The sequence below is a fragment of the Salmo salar genome, chromosome 04 (assembly GCF_965601325.2).
Source record: "Salmo salar chromosome 04, fSalSal1, whole genome shotgun sequence".
In the NCBI taxonomy this organism is placed as follows: Eukaryota; Metazoa; Chordata; class Actinopteri; order Salmoniformes; family Salmonidae; genus Salmo; species Salmo salar.
The window spans coordinates 67,076,657-67,094,294 of record NC_138294.1 but is presented as its reverse complement, the minus strand read 5'-3'; the positions used below and the strand labels follow the sequence as shown (position 1 = coordinate 67,094,294).

Below are 17,638 nucleotides of genomic sequence, written 5' to 3'. Positions count from 1 at the left end.
GCATGTGATGTTCAGAACTAGCATACCCACCGCAAACTTCCGGTGAATTTACTAAATTACTCACGATTAACGTTCACAAAATACATAACAATTATTTTAAGAATTATAGATACAGAACTCCTTTATGCAAACGCTATGTCAGATTTTAAAATAGCTTTTCGGCGAAATAATATTTTGCAATATTCTGAGTACATAGCTCGGCCATCACGGCTAGCTAATTTGACACCCACCAAGTTTGGGGCTCACTAAACTCAGAATTACTATTAGAAAAATTGGATTACCTTTGCTGTTCTTCGTCAGAATGCACTCCCAGGACTTCTACTTCAACAACAAATGTTGTTTTGGTTCCAAATAATCGATAGTTATATCCAAATACCTCCGTTTTGTTAGTGCGTTCAGGTCACTATAAGAAGGGTGACGCGCGAGCGCATTTCGTGATCAAAAAATTCAAAATATTCCATTACCGTACTTAGAAGCATGTCAAACGCTGTTTAAAAGCAATTTTTATGCTATTTTTCTCGTAAAATAGCGATAATATTCCAACCGGGCAACGTTGTATTCATTCAAAGGCTGAAAGAAAAAAAATGGAGTAGTCTCGTGAACGCGCATCTCAGTCTCACTGTCCCCAGGCTGACCACTTACAAACTCTGCTGCTGTACTTTGCCCAGAGACAGCAGACACCCCATTCCACTTTCTGGCGGCTTTAGAGAGCCAATGGAAGCCTTAGAAAGTGTCACGTTACAGCACAAATGCTGTATTTTTGATAGAGATGCAACAGAAGGACAACAAATTGTCAGACAAGGCACTTCCTGTTATACTCACAGACACCGTTCAAACAGTTTTAGAAACTTTAGAGTGTATTCTATCCAAATCACTAATTATATGCATATTCTCATTTCTGGGCAAGAGTAGTAACCAGTTTAAATCGGGGACGTTTTTTATCTGGCCGTGAAAATACTGCCCCTAGCCCCAACAGGTTAACTTGGCTTTCGAAGACCTTAGAAAGGCAGGGTAGGGTAGATATAGGTCTGTAGCAGTTTGGGTCTAGAGTGTCTCCCCCTTTGAAGAGTGGGATGACCGCGGCAGCTTTCCAATCTTTGGGGATCTCAGACGATACGAAAGAGAGGTTGAACAGGCTAGTAATAGGGGTTGCAACAATTTCGGCGGATAATTTTAGAAAGAGAGGGTCCAGATTGTCTAGCCCGGCTGATTTGTAGGGGTCCAGATTTTGCAACTCTTTCAGAACATTAGCTATCTGGATTTGGGTGAAGGAGAAATGGGGAGGCTTGGGCAAGTTGCTGTGGGGGGTGCAGGGCTGTTGACCGGGGTAGGGGTAGCCAGGTGAAAAGCATGGCCAGCCGTAGAAAAATGCTTCTTGAAATTCTCAATTATTGTGGATTTATCTGTGCTGACATTGTTTCCTAGACTCAGTGCAGTGGGCATGCGGGAGGAGGTGCTCTTATTCTCCATGGACTTTACAGTGTCCCAGAACTTTTTGAGTTTCTGCTACAGGATGCAAATTTCTGTTTGAAAAAGCTAGCCATTGCTTTCCTAACTGCCTGTGTATATTGGTTCCTAACTTCCCTGAAAAGTTGCATATCGCGGGCGCTATTCAATGCTAATGCAGTACGCCACAGGATGCTTTTGTGCTGGTCAAGGGCTGTCAAGTCTGGGGTGAACCAAGGGCTATCTCTTTCTTATTTAAGATGGTGAGGAAAGCACTTTTAAAGAATAACCAGGCATCCTCTACTGACGGAATGAGGTCAATATCCTTCCAGGATACCCGGGCCAGGTCGATTAGGAGGGCCTGCTCGCAGAAGTGTTTTTGGGAGCGTTTGACAGTGATGAGGGGTGGACGTTTGACCACAGACCCATTACGGACGCAGGCAATGAGGCAGTGATCGCTGAGATCCTGGTTGAAGACAGCAGAGGGGTATTTGGAGGGCAGGTTGGTTAGGATGATATCTATGAGGGTGCCCGTGTTTATGGATTTTGAGTTGTACCTGGTAGGTTCATTGATCATTTGTGTGAGATTGAGGGCATCAAGCTTAGATTGTAGGATGGCCGGGGTGTTAAGCATGTCCCAGTTTAGGTCACCTAACAGCAAAAGCTCTGAAGATAGATGGGGGGCAATCAATTCACATGGTCCAGGGCACAGCTGGGGGCAAAAGGTGGTCTATAGCAAGCGGTAACGGTGAGAGACTTGTTTCTGGAAAGGTGGATTTTTAAAAGTAGAAGCTCAAATTGTTTGGGCACAGACCTGGATAGTAAGACAGAACTCTGCAGGCTATCTCTGCAGTAGATTGCAACTCCGCCCCCCTTGGCAGTTCTATCTTGTCGGAAAATGTTATAGTTAGAGATCGAAATTTCAGGGTTTTTGGTGGTCTTCCTAAGCCAGGATTCAGACACGGCTAGGACATCCGGGTTGGCAGAGTTGGGACGGCAGGTAGCCTAGTGGTTAGAGCGTTGGACTAGGAACCGAAAGGTTGCAAGATCAAATCCCCGAGCTGACAAGGTAAAAATCTGTTGTTCTGCCCCTGAACAAGGCAGTTAACCCACTGTTCCTAGGCCGTCATAAGAATTTGTTCTTAACTGACTTGCCTAGTTAAATAAAGGTTAAAAAAAGAGTGTGCTAAAGCAGTGAGTAAAACAAACTTAGGGAGGAGGCTTCTAATGTTAACATGCATGAAACCAAGGCTATTATGGTTACAGAAGTCAACAAATGAGAGTGTCTGGGGAATGGGAGTGGAGCTAGTCACTGCAGGGCCTGGATTAACCTCTACATGAACAGAGGAGTAGGATAAGGATAAAGCTAGCGGGCCGCAGGCTAGCAGATGGGCATTCAGGGGACGTCTCGACGAAGGAGCCAGTTGAAAAACCCCCTTGGGCAGTACAAAAATAAAATAAAAAAAATGCATAAAATGTATGTATTCGCTACTGTAAGTCGCTCTGGATAAGAGCGTCTGCTAAATGACTAAAATGTAAATGTAAAAAATTACGTCGGTATTCCAGTCATGATGGATCGGCGGGGCTCCGTGTCGGCAGTAAAAGGGGTCCAGGCCAATTGGCAAAATAGGTATTGTAGCCCAAGGAGTGACTGATGGACCTCTTCGGCGAGCTGGGAGATGGGCCTAGCAAAGGCTAGCTCCAGGCTAATTGAATTTTGCTTTGGGACAGAGACGTTAGCCAGGAGTGGCAACTCGGACAGCAGCTAGCTAGCTGCGATGATCCAGGTGAGAAGGTTCAGAGCTTGCGGTAGGAATCCGGAGATATGGAGAAAAATAGGTCAGATTTGCTCTGGTTCGAATTGCGCTGTGCAGACTTGCAAGAGTTGTCCAGGCTAAAGGTTAGCTGATGACCGCTAGCAGTGGCTGGCTGACTACTAGCTAGTAGCGAGTTAGCTGGCTAGCTTCTGTTGGGGGTTCCGGTTCAAAAGTAAAGAAAATAGCAGATCCATACCACAATGGGTGAGGGGGATTGCAGGAGAGTATGTTGAAGAGTATGTTGAAGTTTTTTTTAAATATAGGCGAAGAAAAAAGATCTAAAAATATATATACACGGGACACGACAAGACGAGGACGAAGACATCTGACTGCTACGCCATCTTGGAACAAAAAATCTGAAAGTCAGCTGTCTGACAGCTGACCTTGAGAAAGAAGGTCATCTCTGAAATGAATGGTATTATTTTTATATTTTGCTTCTATTCACACATGCCTATCTCCATTACTCACGCTCACATAACTCCAGACAGAATTCACTTGGCTGATGTTCTGCTACAGATGTCCTTCTGTCAAGGCCTTGTTGAGTCATGTGGGTGGTTTTAGTTCACTCCTAACCATTGGTAACATGGTAATCTCAAAGCCTTAGTTTATCAGCTGCACATGCAGAAACTACAACTGCTGGGTAAGATAGTTAGTAGTGAATGTATTTACTGCACATCAACAGAGTTGCAAATGAAACTGATAGTTTGTTGATAGTGAGTAGTACCCAAATAAAATGGGTCTCAGCCAGGCAGCAAAATATCCTCACTCCACAGCTTGTTTATTAGTTTGCATTTCAAATGTCTGTTTTCTCATCATGACTCTCACATTCCTCTGTGATTTTCCCTCATTCTCCCCCAGCTCCCTGTGCACACTGCTTCTGTTCTTTTCTCCACTTCACACTCTCCCTCCCTTCTGCTGAGGTCATGGTGTCTTTTGGCCTATTCCTCCCTCTCAGAGTCTGACTATTGCTTTCCTCTCTTGTTCCATAACGGGGGCAGAACAGAACAGAACTGCCTGTGGACTGCAGGGCCTCTGTGTATCACTGTCTTTCATTACACAGCATCTGCTGAGGACACACTATCTCAGACCATCCATCTGCCTTGCTGTCCATCCATATTGAAATCAACAGGCTTATGCATTTCAATGGGCACCTAATGCCTGGATTTGCTTAGTTCAGTATGTGATAAGCTGTTACTTTCCACACAGACTGTGTGGAAAGTGGAATAGTGCAGTGGTTGATGGTATAGTTGGTTCACCAACTACTTCTCAGATAGAGTCAGTACAGGTGCATCAAAGCAGGGACCAAGAGCCATCACTAACATTGAGTGGCTGCTGCCAACATACTGACTCATCTCTAGCCCCTTTAAACAGTGCAGCCAGAATAACAGCAAAGTAGCTGTATTTGAGTTTGTTTAAGCTGTTTTCTAGTGAATTATTTTGGGACACATCCCAAACAATGAGCTAATGATGTGAGATTTCACCTGGCGTAGAACATTTGCTCTCTCACCAAGATCAGAGGCAGTAGGGATGATCATCAAAGCTGGGACAGCTTCTATCTCAAGGCCATCAAACTGTTAAACAGCCATCACTAACATTGAGTGGCTGCTGCCAACATACTGACTCTAATCTCTAGCCACTTTAATAATTACAAATTGGATGTAATAAATGTATCACTAGTCACTTTAAACAATGCCACTTTATAAAATGTTTACATACCCTACATTACTCATCTCATATGTATATACTGTTCTCTACACCGTCTACTGCACCTTGCCTATGCCATTCGGCCATCGCTCATTCATATATTTTTAATCATTCCTACACGTGTGTGTATAAGGTAGTTGTTGTGAAATTGTTAGGTTAGATTACTTGTTAGATATTACTGCATGGTCGGAACTAGAAGCACAAGCATTTCGCTACACTCGCATTAACATCTGCTAACCATGTGTATGTGACAGATAAAATTTGATTTGATTTTGAGTTCAGTGTGTCAAATCGGAGGGCCTGTTGTCCGGACCTCTGGCAGTCTCCATGGGTGTGCCACAGGGTTCAATTCTCGGGGCCAACTCTTTTCTCTGTATACATCAATGATGTCGCTCTTGCTACGGGTGATTCCTTGATCCACCTCTATGCAGACGACACCATTCTGTATACATCTGGCCCTTCTTTGGAAGACGACACCATTCTGTATACATCTGGCCCTTCTTTGGAAGACGACACCATTCTGTATACATCTGGCCCTTCTTTGGACACTGTGTTAATAAACCTCCAAATGAGCTTCAATGCCATACAACTCTCCTTCCGTGGCCTCCAACTGCTCTTAAACGCAAGTAAAACTAAATGCATGCTATTCAATCGATCACTGCCCCACACCTGCTCGCCCGTCCAGCATCACTACTCTGGACAGCTCTGACTTAGAATACGTGGACAACTACAAATACCTGGGTGTCTGGTTAGACTGTAAACTCTCCTTCCAGACTCATATTAAGCATCTCCAATCCAAAATTAAATCTAGAATTGGCTTCCTATTTTGCAACAAAGCATCCTTCACTCACGCTGCCAAACATACCCTCGTAAAACTGACTATCCTACCGATCCGCGACTTCGGCAATGTTATTTACAAAATAGCCTCCAATACCCTACTCAGCAAACTGGATGCAGTCTATCACAGTGCCATCCGTTTTGTCACCAAAGCCCCATATACCACCCACCACTGCGACCTGTATGCTCTCGTCGGCTGGCCCTCGCTACATATTCATCGCCAAACCCACTGGCTCCAGGTCATCTCTAAGTCTTTGCTAGGTAAAGCTCCGCCTTATCTCAGCTCACTGGTCACCATAACAACACGCACCCGTAGCACACGCTCCAGCAGGTATATCTCACTGGTCACCATAACAACACGCACCCGTAGCACACGCTCCAGCAGGTATATTTCACTGGTCACCATAACAACACGCACCCGTAGCACACGCTCCAGCAGGTATATTTCACTGGTCACCATAACAACACGCACCCGTAGCACACGCTCCAGCAGGTATATTTCACTGGTCACCATAACAACACGCACCCGTAGCACACGCTCCAGCAGGTATATTTCACTGGTCATCCCCAAAGCTAAAACCCACTTTGGCCGCCTTTCCTTCCAGTTCTCTGCTGCCAATGACTGGAACGAATTGCAAAAATCGCTGAAGTTGGCGACTTATATCTCCCTCACTAACTTTAAGCATCAGCTATCAGAGCAGCTTACTGATCGCTGCAGCTGTACATAGCCCACCCAACCACCTACCTCATCCCCATTTGTTTTTATTTACTTTTTTGCACACCAGTATTTCTACTTGCACATCATCATCTGCACATCTATCACTTCAGTGTTAATTTGCTAAATTGTAATTACTTCGCTACTATGGCCTTTTTAATCGCCTTACCTCCTCACGCCATTTGCACACACTGTATATAGATTCTTTCTATTGTGTTATTGACTGTACTTTTGTTTATCCCATGTGTAACTCTGTGTTGTTTTTTGTCGCACTGCTTTGCTTTATCTTGGACAGGTCGCAGTTGTAAATGAGATCTTGTTCTCAACTGGCCTACCTGGTTAAATAAAGGTGAAATAAATGAAATAAATAAATTAAAATAGTATTGCATAGGGACAGTGTGCCAACACGAAATAGTGCTTAATAATGAGCTTAGGGGCCAGTTCCTCCTTGTGGGGACATTTCCCACGTCACCATGACGACAAAGGCTATTTTAAGCTTAGGGGTTAGGTTTAGGGTTAGGGTTAGAATTAGAAGTAGGGTTAGAATTAGGGTTTAGGTAAGGGGTTAGTGGTTAGGTTTAGGGTTAAGGTTAGGGAAAATAGGATTTTGAATGGAAATAGATTTTAGGTCCTCACAGGGATAAAATAACAACGTATGTGTGTAGAAGAACATAACGTGTGTTTATGTGCATAGTCATGGTTGGTCACCTCTCAGTGCTGACACACATGAACACATCAGCGTAATCTGATCTGATAGGCAGAGGGCAGAAATGTATTACAGGGCCATGGCTGGTCCAGGGACAACTCTGTCTACCTTTGTGCCAACCTAAAAACCCACAAGCTAAAACCCAAACAGGCCTGAAAACAGCATTTTAGAGGAAAATGTCAAGTCCAACATAGTCTATCCTCAGAGAGACTGAACCTCAGGAAATAATCAGCCTCTACTTCAACACTCCCCAACTCTTGTTGTGGCCTGGTGTATTTGAAGACATCCCTCCTGGCTGACATTGGCATGGACAGGGTGTTAAAATATAGCCCAGGTGCAAGACAGGGACTAGGGAGAGAGAAAGAGAGAATGAAAGAGAGGGAGAGAAAGAGAAGAAGAGAGAGTGAGAAAGAGAAAGTTGTCACAGCTGTTCATTTAAGACCCAGCAACCATTGTGGGCAACACACACACACACACACACACACACACACACACACACACACACACACACACACACACACACACACACCACACACACACACACACACACACACACACACACACAGCATATTTCAATCACTGACCAATAGTGTTTAGGTTTGAGAGGAGTCTCCAGGAAGACTTAAGAATAATAGGTTGTCCCTTCTGAGTACTGACTTGATTTGTGACAGCTCGTCTGCTGCTAAATAGCACTTATCTATAAAGCACTACTTTCCTGCTGTATATGCATTAGCCTCTTATCTTTACCACTCCCATCAGCTACTGTACCGAGGAGCACTTCCAACTGATGAATGCTGACCTTGGCAACCTATCCCTCTGGATGCATTGAGTCCAGTGTTAAGACAAACCCGTTTGGATCACTGGTGAGCTACACAAATCAGTAGTTTTCTCCATGGGGTCAACCTGAGGTAACTGAGGATTAGGGCTAAGTAAATACTCCTTCCTCTTTTAACTGGCTGTGGGTTTACATAAAGATGTTAGCATTATCCTGACATGATCCAAGAGCCCAGCTCCTCTCCTTCAGGTGGAGCAACAACCATGAACCTAGATTGCCCAACTTCTTCATAGGCACAGATCTAAGATCAGTTTACCATCCCCCTAAATACTAACTTTAACCATTAGAGAAGAAATGCAAAACTGATTATAGATCAGTGTCTAGTGGCACTTCATCCTACTTCTGGTTTGGCAGCCACATGAAAGGCAGCACTGTCAAACAGTACAGGTGCTGCGACACAGACCTGTTGTATCCCAAACATTCTGCGACGCCTCAAGGGTTCATTCATCCCATCATGGGATGGTGTAAGGTTCCATATCGGAGTCAGAGCCTGTCCGCACGCTCCTGCTCACATTGGTGACCGTCGCTGGTGCCAAGGAGTGCCAACACCCATGCACAGGGGCACCTCTGACCTCTAGTATACATTCCAGGCCTGGCACCACTACTGCTAATTACCAGCAAGTCCGCTAAGGCTGCCTTTGAAGTTTGTCCCCCGTTAAGGTCAGGCTACAATGGAAGGTCTGTCCAGGGTCTTTACACTTCCTGGATGTTGTTATTGTCCCAATTCTGCTTTAAGCCGTTGAAGATACTCGTATTACTACAGGAAACTCAAAGTAGGAAACTCAAAGTGCCGTTCTGGAAACAATCCAAGAAAGGGTGAGAAATTGAGGTTTGGGATTAACAAAAATATGTCTAGTTTGTTGTTCACATACATTGAGAGTTACATAGATAAACATCTAAGGGAGTTGTAAGTTATTACTGTCCTTCAACCATTATAACCATTCACGCATGCACACACACACACACATGCACGCATACAAGCGCACACACACACACACACACACACACGACACATGCACGTGAAGGAAGTACAGTACTCACGGTTTCTCCAGAGTCTCTAGGTCTGTGTGTGTTGGACTCCTTGTGGATGTCGATACACTGTGTAGGTCAGACTCTCCCTCTCCCCTGTCCTCTGTCTCTGTGTGCCGAGTGTCCTGTTCTCCCGTCAGACTCCCGGCAGAGTCACAGTGGTCCTGGTCCCCCTCTGCACCACATGTCATTCCTGAAAGGTCTGGCTCAATAGACCCCACTGCTAATGCTGTTTCCCCCTCCTCTTGTCCTTCTCCTCCCTCCTCTGCCTGCTGCTGTTCCTCGTGCTGCTGGACTGCTGTGGCGGGTTCAGCCTTGAAGTGGAAAAGACTCCCCAGTCTCCTGAAGAAAGCATCTAAAGGGGGAGGACGTTTGGGAGAGTCGGGCCCCGGGGGGCTCGCCGGAGAGCAAGGCACAGAGTCCACTAAGGGGGGTGGGACGAGGGGCTGGTCCTTGGAGGACCCCCCCGCATCGTCCGATATGCTGCTACTGCCCTCTCCTCCTTTCTCCTTCCCCTGGCTCTCTCTGTCCTCCAGTGCCTCTCCCAGCACTCCTTCCCTTACATCTCCCTCTTCTTCCGTGCCTTGGAATGTCTGGAACCCCAAGACAATGACACAAAAAAAGAGAGAGAGAGAAAGAGAGGGGTGTGTGTGAGAGCAAATCAGATGAACTTTCTCAGCCGCAGGCTTGCCACTGACAAAGCAGTAAACAGCAGCACCCTGGCAAAAGGGTAGAACAGGGGACGAGAGCAGAGTGAGATTCCCATGAAAAGCCGGTAAACTCTCTTTCTCCCTCTTCTCTTTCCATCGGCTGTGCCCTCTACAGCAACAGCAGCTAAGTGGCAGCAACCGCTCTCTAATGCAAATGTCTCTATGAAACACACAGCACTCCCCTCCCCCATAGCCCTGCCCACAATGCAGTTAACTCTCTCAGGACCGCAGCAATCAGCCAGGGTAGTAAAAGAGATGGAGCCGGTGTTTACAGCATGCTGCACATCCGTACGTCCCCGCATGAGTAATACAGAGGGAAAAGAGCACCGCATGCATTCTTCTGCTGCATTTATGTCATAGCCATTGTCAACCTAAACCATTCCTGCACAGAATACGAATCAATGCTGTCTAATTGAACCATTCCCAGCAGGTAAAACGAGTGGAAATGACGTCATGACAAAATGATGTAATTATGATGACATTTCTATCCGTTTTTCCCACCAGGTTAATCTTCATTCGAAAAGTCCCCCAACATTATTACCCTATTCAAATGTTGTCTGTTTTGGTCAAATGTTGTTTGTAACATGTAGGAGGAAACTCATGGGAAACACTCACCTCACCCACATGTATATATACATCCTTCACTCTGTCCATTAGTAGTCAACAATTAAAACATAAAACCACAACATGAGTGTGTTTACTTCCTCAGCTACTGTAAATCACTTCCTGCCTTGAGACTACAGTATCCACAAGGAGACACAAAGCAATGTGCTACCAGACTTGCTTTTAGCATGACAAATCTTAGGATGTGGGGGCTGGAGGGAAGGGGGCAGAATTAGGGTCACCAAATCAATCAGACAGCGGCTGTCAAGGTCCAGACACAATGGACCACAGAGTGAGGAGCGGAAGGTAGGGGTCTGATTCTCAATACTCCTCTCTTCGTTTGCTTTTCTTTCAAGGTAGGTGAAAGGATTGGAAACGTTTTAACCATGTTGCTTTGTTCCTCCAGTCCTCTGAGAACATTATGAAGGAAAGGCATTCAAATGAATTCATATTAACATATAATATTAGAACCATTAAATGGACATAAAGCTCATTGTCCTTCAGCATATGGGCACAATGCCTCTTCTGGGACAGCTTCAACCAGTGAACTAGCTCTGGTATCACAGTGTGTGCTTCACCCTTCCCAGAGAGGCCTTAAGTGAACATCTCATTCAATTATCCTTCAGCTCATTACAAAGGGTGAGAACACACAGACAGACAGGGGATGTCTCACATGGCTGGGATTGGATTTAGCACTCCACCATGTCTCACAGACTTACATCAAATAAATATCAAATGGTTATTCAGCGCAAAACATATATTTTTAATACTCCCAAAAAGAATACTTCAAATAGGCTTTGACGACGACCTGGTCTTCTATAAGTCAAAAACATCGCCAGCCATGTTAACTTTATAGAAATAAAATTTCTTGGGCAGGCATGACTCCAGGGCATTGTCATTAAAGGACACTGAGGCCAGACAATCTCTCTGGACTGATCGAGAGAGTAGACATAAAATAGTCCTCACTGTCCCAAATGTCTTTATAATCCAGATGTAAACATACACTGCCCTGCGATCCCTCCACTATTCCTCACGGGCATCACTGGACTCACCGTCACTCCTGGCCTACTGGACTCACCGTCACTCCTGCCCTACTGGACTCACCGTCTCTCCTGCCCTACTGGACTCACCGTCTCTCCTGCCCTACTGGACTCACCGTCTCTCCTGCACTACTGGACTCACCGTCTCTCCTGCCCTACTGGACTCACCGTCTCTCCTGCCCTACTGGACTCACCGTCTCTCCTGCCCTACTGGACTCACTGTCTCTCCTGCCCTACTGGACTCACCGTCTCTCCTGCCCTACTGGACTCATTGTCTCTCCTGTCCTACTGGACTCACCGTCACTCCTGTCCTACTGGACTCACCGTCTCTCCTGCCCTACTGGACTCACCGTCTCTCCTGCCCTACTGGACTCACCGTCTCTCCTGCCCTACTGGACTCACCGTCACTCCTGGACTCACCGTCTCTCCTGGACTCACCGTCTCTCCTGCCCTACTGGACTCACCGCCTCTCCTGCCCTACTGGACTCACCGTCTCTCCTGCCCTACTGGACTCACCGTCTCTCCTGCCCTACTGGACTCACCGTCTCTCCTGCCCTACTGGACTCACCGTCTCTCCTGCCCTACTGGACTCACCGTCTCTCCTGCCCTACTGGACTCACAGTCTCTCCTGCCCTACTGGACTCACCGTCACTCCTGCCCTACTGGACTCACCGTCACTCCTGCCCTACTGGACTCACCGTCTCTCCTGCCCTACTGGACTCACCGTCTCTCCTGCCCTACTGGACTCACCGTCTCTCCTGCCCTACTGGACTCACCGTCTCTCCTGCCCTACTGGACTCACCGTCTCTCCTGCCCTACTGGACTCACTGTCTCTCCTGCCCTACTGGACTCACCGTCTCTCCTGCCCTACTGGACTCATTGTCTCTCCTGTCCTACTGGACTCACCGTCACTCCTGTCCTACTGGACTCACCGTCTCTCCTGCCCTACTGGACTCACCGTCTCTCCTGCCCTACTGGACTCACCGTCTCTCCTGCCCTACTGGACTCACCGTCACTCCTGGACTCACCGTCTCTCCTGGACTCACCGTCTCTCCTGCCCTACTGGACTCACCGCCTCTCCTGCCCTACTGGACTCACCGTCTCTCCTGCCCTACTGGACTCACCGTCTCTCCTGCCCTACTGGACTCACCGTCTCTCCTGCCCTACTGGACTCACCGTCTCTCCTGCCCTACTGGACTCACCGTCTCTCCTGCCCTACTGGACTCACCGTCTCTCCTGTCCTACTGGACTCACCGTCTCTCCTGCCCTACTGGACTCACCGTCTCTCCTGCACTACTGGACTCACCGTCTCTCCTGCCCTACTGGACTCATTGTCTCTCCTGCCCTACTGGACTCACCGTCACTCCTGCACTACTGGACTCACAGTCTCTCCTGCCCTACTGGACTCACCGTCTCTCCTGTCCTACTAGACTCACCGTCTCTCCTGCCCTACTGGACTCACCGTCTCTCCTGCCCTACTGGACTCACCGTCACTCCTGTCCTACTGGACTCACCGTCTCTCCTGGACTCACCGTCTCTCCTGCCCTACTGGACTCACCGTCACTCCTGGACTCACCGTCTCTCCTGGACTCACCGTCTCTCCTGTCCTACTGGACTCACCGTCTCTCCTGCCCTACTGGACTCACCGTCACTCCTGCCCTACTGGACTCACCGTCACTCCTGCCCTACTGGACTCACCGTCTCTCCTGGCCTACTGGACTCACCGTCACTCCTGGCCTACTGGACTCACCGTCTCTCCTGCCCTACTGGACTCACCGTCTCTCCTGCCCTACTGGACTCACCGTCTCTCCTGCCCTACTGGACTCACAGTCTCTCCTGCCCTACTGGACTCACCTCTCTCCTGCCCTACTGGACTCACCGTCACTCCTGCCCTACTGGACTCACCGTCACTCCTGCCCTACTGGACTCACCGTCTCTCCTGGCCTACTGGACTCACCGTCACTCCTGGCCTTCTGGACTCACCGTCTCTCCTGCCCTACTGGACTCACCGTCTCTCCTGCCCTACTGGACTCACCGTCTCTCCTGCCCTACTGGACTCACAGTCTCTCCTGCCCTACTGGACTCACCGTCTCTCCTGCCCTACTGGACTCACCGTCTCTCCTGCCCTACTGGACTCACCGTCTCTCCTGCCCTACTGGACTCACCTCTCTCCTGCCCTACTGGACTCACCGTCTCTCCTGCCCTACTGGACTCACCGTCTCTCCTGCCCTACTGGACTCACCGTCTCTCCTGCCCTACTGGACTCACCGTCTCTCCTGGCCTACTGGACTCACCATCTCTCCTGGCCTACTGGACTCACCGTCTCTCCTGCCCTACTGGACTCACCGTCTCTCCTGCCCTACTGGACTCACCGTCTCTCCTGCCCTACTGGACTCACCGTCTCTCCTGCCCTACTGGACTCACAGTCTCTCCTGCCCTACTGGACTCACCGTCTCTCCTGCCCTACTGGACTCACCGTCTCTCCTGCCCTACTGGACTCACCGTCTCTCCTGCCTACTGGACTCACCGTCTCTCCTGGCCTACTGGACTCACCGTCTCTCCTGCCCTACTGGACTCACCGTCTCTCCTGGCCTACTGGACTCACCGTCTCTCCTGCCCTACTGGACTCACCGTCTCTCCTGCCCTACTGGACTCACCGTCTCTCCTGCCCTACTGGACTCACCGTCTCTCCTGCCCTACTGGACTCACCGTCTCTCCTGCCCTACTGGACTCACCGTCTCTCCTGCCCTACTGGACTCACCGTCACTCCTGCCCTACTGGACTCACCGTCACTCCTGCCCTACTGGACTCACCGTCTCTCCTGCCCTACTGGACTCACCGTCTCTCCTGCCCTACTGGACTCACCGTCTCTCCTGCCCTACTGGACTCACAGTCTCTCCTGCCCTACTGGACTCACCGTCACTCCTGTCCTACTGGACTCACCGTCTCTCCTGGACTCACCGTCTCTCCTGCCCTACTGGACTCACCGTCACTCCTGTCCTACTGGACTCACCGTCTCTCCTGGACTCACCGTCTCTCCTGCCCTACTGGACTCACCGTCTCTCCTGCCCTACTGGACTCACCGTCACTACTGCCCTACTGGACTCACCGTCTCTCCTGCCCTACTGGACTCACCGTCACTACTGCCCTACTGGACTCACCGTCACTCCTGGACTCACCGTCTCTCCTGGACTCACCGTCTCTCCTGCCCTACTGGACTCACCGTCACTCCTGCCCTACTGGACTCACCGTCACTCCTGCCCTACTGGACTAACCGTCTCTCCTGCCCTACTGGACTCACCGTCACTCCTGCCCTACTGGACTCACCGTCACTCCTGCCCTACTGGACTCACCGTCACTCCTGGCCTACTGGACTCACCGTCACTCCTGGCCTACTGGACTCACCGTCACTCCTGGCCTACTGGACTCACCGTCTCTCCTGGCCTACTGGACTCACCGTCACTCCTGGCCTACTGGACTCACCGTCAATCCTGGCCTACTGGACTCACCGTCTCTCCTGGCCTACTGGACTCACCGTCTCTCCTGGCCTACTGGACTCACCGTCTCTCCTGCCCTACTGGACTCACCGTCTCTCCTGGCCTACTGGACTCACCGTCTCTCCTGGCCTACTGGACTCACCGTCACTCCTGGCCTACTGGACTCACCGTCTCTCCTGCCCTACTGGACTCACCGTCTCTCCTGCCCTACTGGACTCACAGTCTCTCCTGGCCTACTGGACTCACCGTCTCTCCTGGCCTACTGGACTCACCGTCTCTCCTGGCCTACTGGACTCACCGTCTCTCCTGCCCTACTGGACTCACAGTCTCTCCTGCCCTACTGGACTCACAGTCTCTCCTGCCCTACTGGACTCACAGTCTCTCCTGCCCTACTGGACTCACCGTCTCTCCTGCCCTACTGGACTCACCGTCTCTCCTGCCCTACTGGACTCACCGTCTCTCCTGCCCTACTGGACTCACCGTCTCTCCTGCCCTACTGGACTCACCGTCTCTCCTGCCCTACTGGACTCACCATCTCTCCTGCCCTACTGGACTCACAGTCTCTCCTGCCCTACTGGACTCACCATCTCTCCTGCCCTACTGGACTCACCATCTCTCCTGCCCTACTAGACTCACCGTCTCTCCTGCCCTACTGGACTCCCATAATGTTTTACTGTTCTACACATCTTAACCCCATGTATTCTCTGTCTTGCCCCCCCTCCCCCATGTACTGTCTGTCTTCTGTTTCTCAGCTTCTGTTTTTTATTTATTTGTTTGTTATTTTCTTTTTTATTTATTAGTTTTTTTGCAGAGTGTTTTGAGACAATTTCAATAAAATGATGATTTGATAGATTCTAGGTGACCAGATGAACAGTCATCATGTGGTATCCCTACTTAGATGACTCTCCATCTCGTAGACCCAGTCTGTTGATGCAGCCCCTAGCTATATCCTGCACCCAGACAACATCACACTCAGACAGATGCCTCCCTCCCCCCTCTATTCCCCCCTCTATAACTCCCTCTATTCCTCCCACTATTCCTGTGGCGAGACGCTCCGCAGGATGTTGATGAGGGCTGAAAGGGCGGCCGGGCCGTGAGCTAGGGGAGTGTGTTTTGATGAGCTCATTCTCTGCTTGTTTGGCCAGCTGACAAAGCCAACAAACTGAGGGAGAAAAGCAACCTCCTATTTTCTGTTGCTGCCGCTGACCTACTTAATATTTCCAAGACAACCTTTACAGAGGAAGAGGGTGACAAGCCAGGAAAACTCAGCATGCTATAGCTAAGACCTAGCACAGAACAAATTCAAAATTAGGAAAGATGCTAATGTTGCTTTGCTGTTTGACAGAGGGGATGTTAACACTTTATTTGAAGGGTACCTACATAACATCATTAACACCTTTATAATCCATACATAACACATACCTAAGAAAACCAGGCATTTCATAAATGCTTAGGTCAGCGACCCCAAGCTGGTCATTGCAGTACACCTACCGTAAGTGACAACGGAAATGTCAACTTGCTGGTCTTGACAGAAGCGTAAACATTTGTAAAATGCTTACCCACTGCTTATGAATGTGTATGACTGTTTTATGACGTCCTTACCCTTTAAAGGGAGGTGTTTATTATTGGTTAGGTTCTAGTCACAATTAGGGATGCACGATATATCGGTGAACATATCGGAATCGGTCGATATTAGCTAAAAATACCAACATCGACATCGGCCCGATGTCTTGTTTAACACCGATGTTAACAACCGATGTCAAAGCTACCGTGCATATCTATATAAGTAGGTACGTGACATAATAACGACAAGTACAATTTGGCGCTACACGTGCAACACAGCATTCCTAACCTAGCCCACACAATGTCTGCTGTGTGGATCGAGCAGTCATTTGAGAGAGTATGAACATTTCAGTGAGACAACTCAAAGGCGAAATCCATTAAAACCAAAATAATGGAATTCATTGCCCTTGACAATCAACTGTTCTCTGTCGTGGGTGATGTTGGCTTTCACCGACTGATCGAGCACCAGTACACACTACCAAGTGCGCTATTTTTCAGATGTTGCCCTACCGGAGTTACACAGTAGTAGCGTCACTGCTATTAGCTTCAACACATACATTCTATGGAACGTTTGGGTCTTTGTGTGTCAAAAAGGATACAGTAGCACTGTCAGAGCTGTACAAAAAAGTCTGCAAACAAGCAAACACCGGCCACAAACAATGTGTTTACAATACCGCGTTGGTAATAAAGCATAATTTGTTCGACAGCAACTTCTGGGGTAGCTAGCTTTAGCTTGGCACCTAGCTAGCACCAATACAACCAGCCTGAAAACAATGACCAGTAGAAACTGCAGTCATTTTCATTATTCTTAGCAATGATTTAGGAATCCTTGTGAGTAAGTATTAGCTAGGTTGCCACTTGGTGTTCGCCTATTGAAATTGAACTGCAGTTCATGAAAATAAATAGCTAGCCAGCTACTTAACCCTGTTGCCCAAAGCTAACGTTATAAGCAGCCAGCTAGCTTCATCTGGCTAGTGAGGCTCGACCGGAACGAGTTATGTGTTGTGAAGCTAGCCACAATAAGGATTAGGCACAATAGTGGAATTTGCGGTTTGCCTTCAAAATAAAAGTATGTCATTGACAGTGATGCAAATGAACACAAATAGTAAAATTATGCCATTCTTTTATTTTTAAGG

The 17,638-nt window shown here is 48.4% G+C and overlaps 1 protein-coding gene across 2 annotated transcripts in view; it reads right to left on the bottom strand.

The window, feature by feature from the left end:
- Positions 1-17,638, bottom strand: part of LOC106603442 (uncharacterized) — an 86,376-nt gene that overhangs the window by 58,533 nt on the left and 10,205 nt on the right. For both annotated transcript variants that reach the window (XM_014197124.3, XM_014197125.3), the window contains exon 3: positions 9,102-9,682. In XM_014197124.3, coding sequence (XP_014052599.1) covers positions 9,102-9,682 — 581 coding nt within the window. The remainder of the gene's footprint in view (positions 1-9,101; positions 9,683-17,638) is intronic.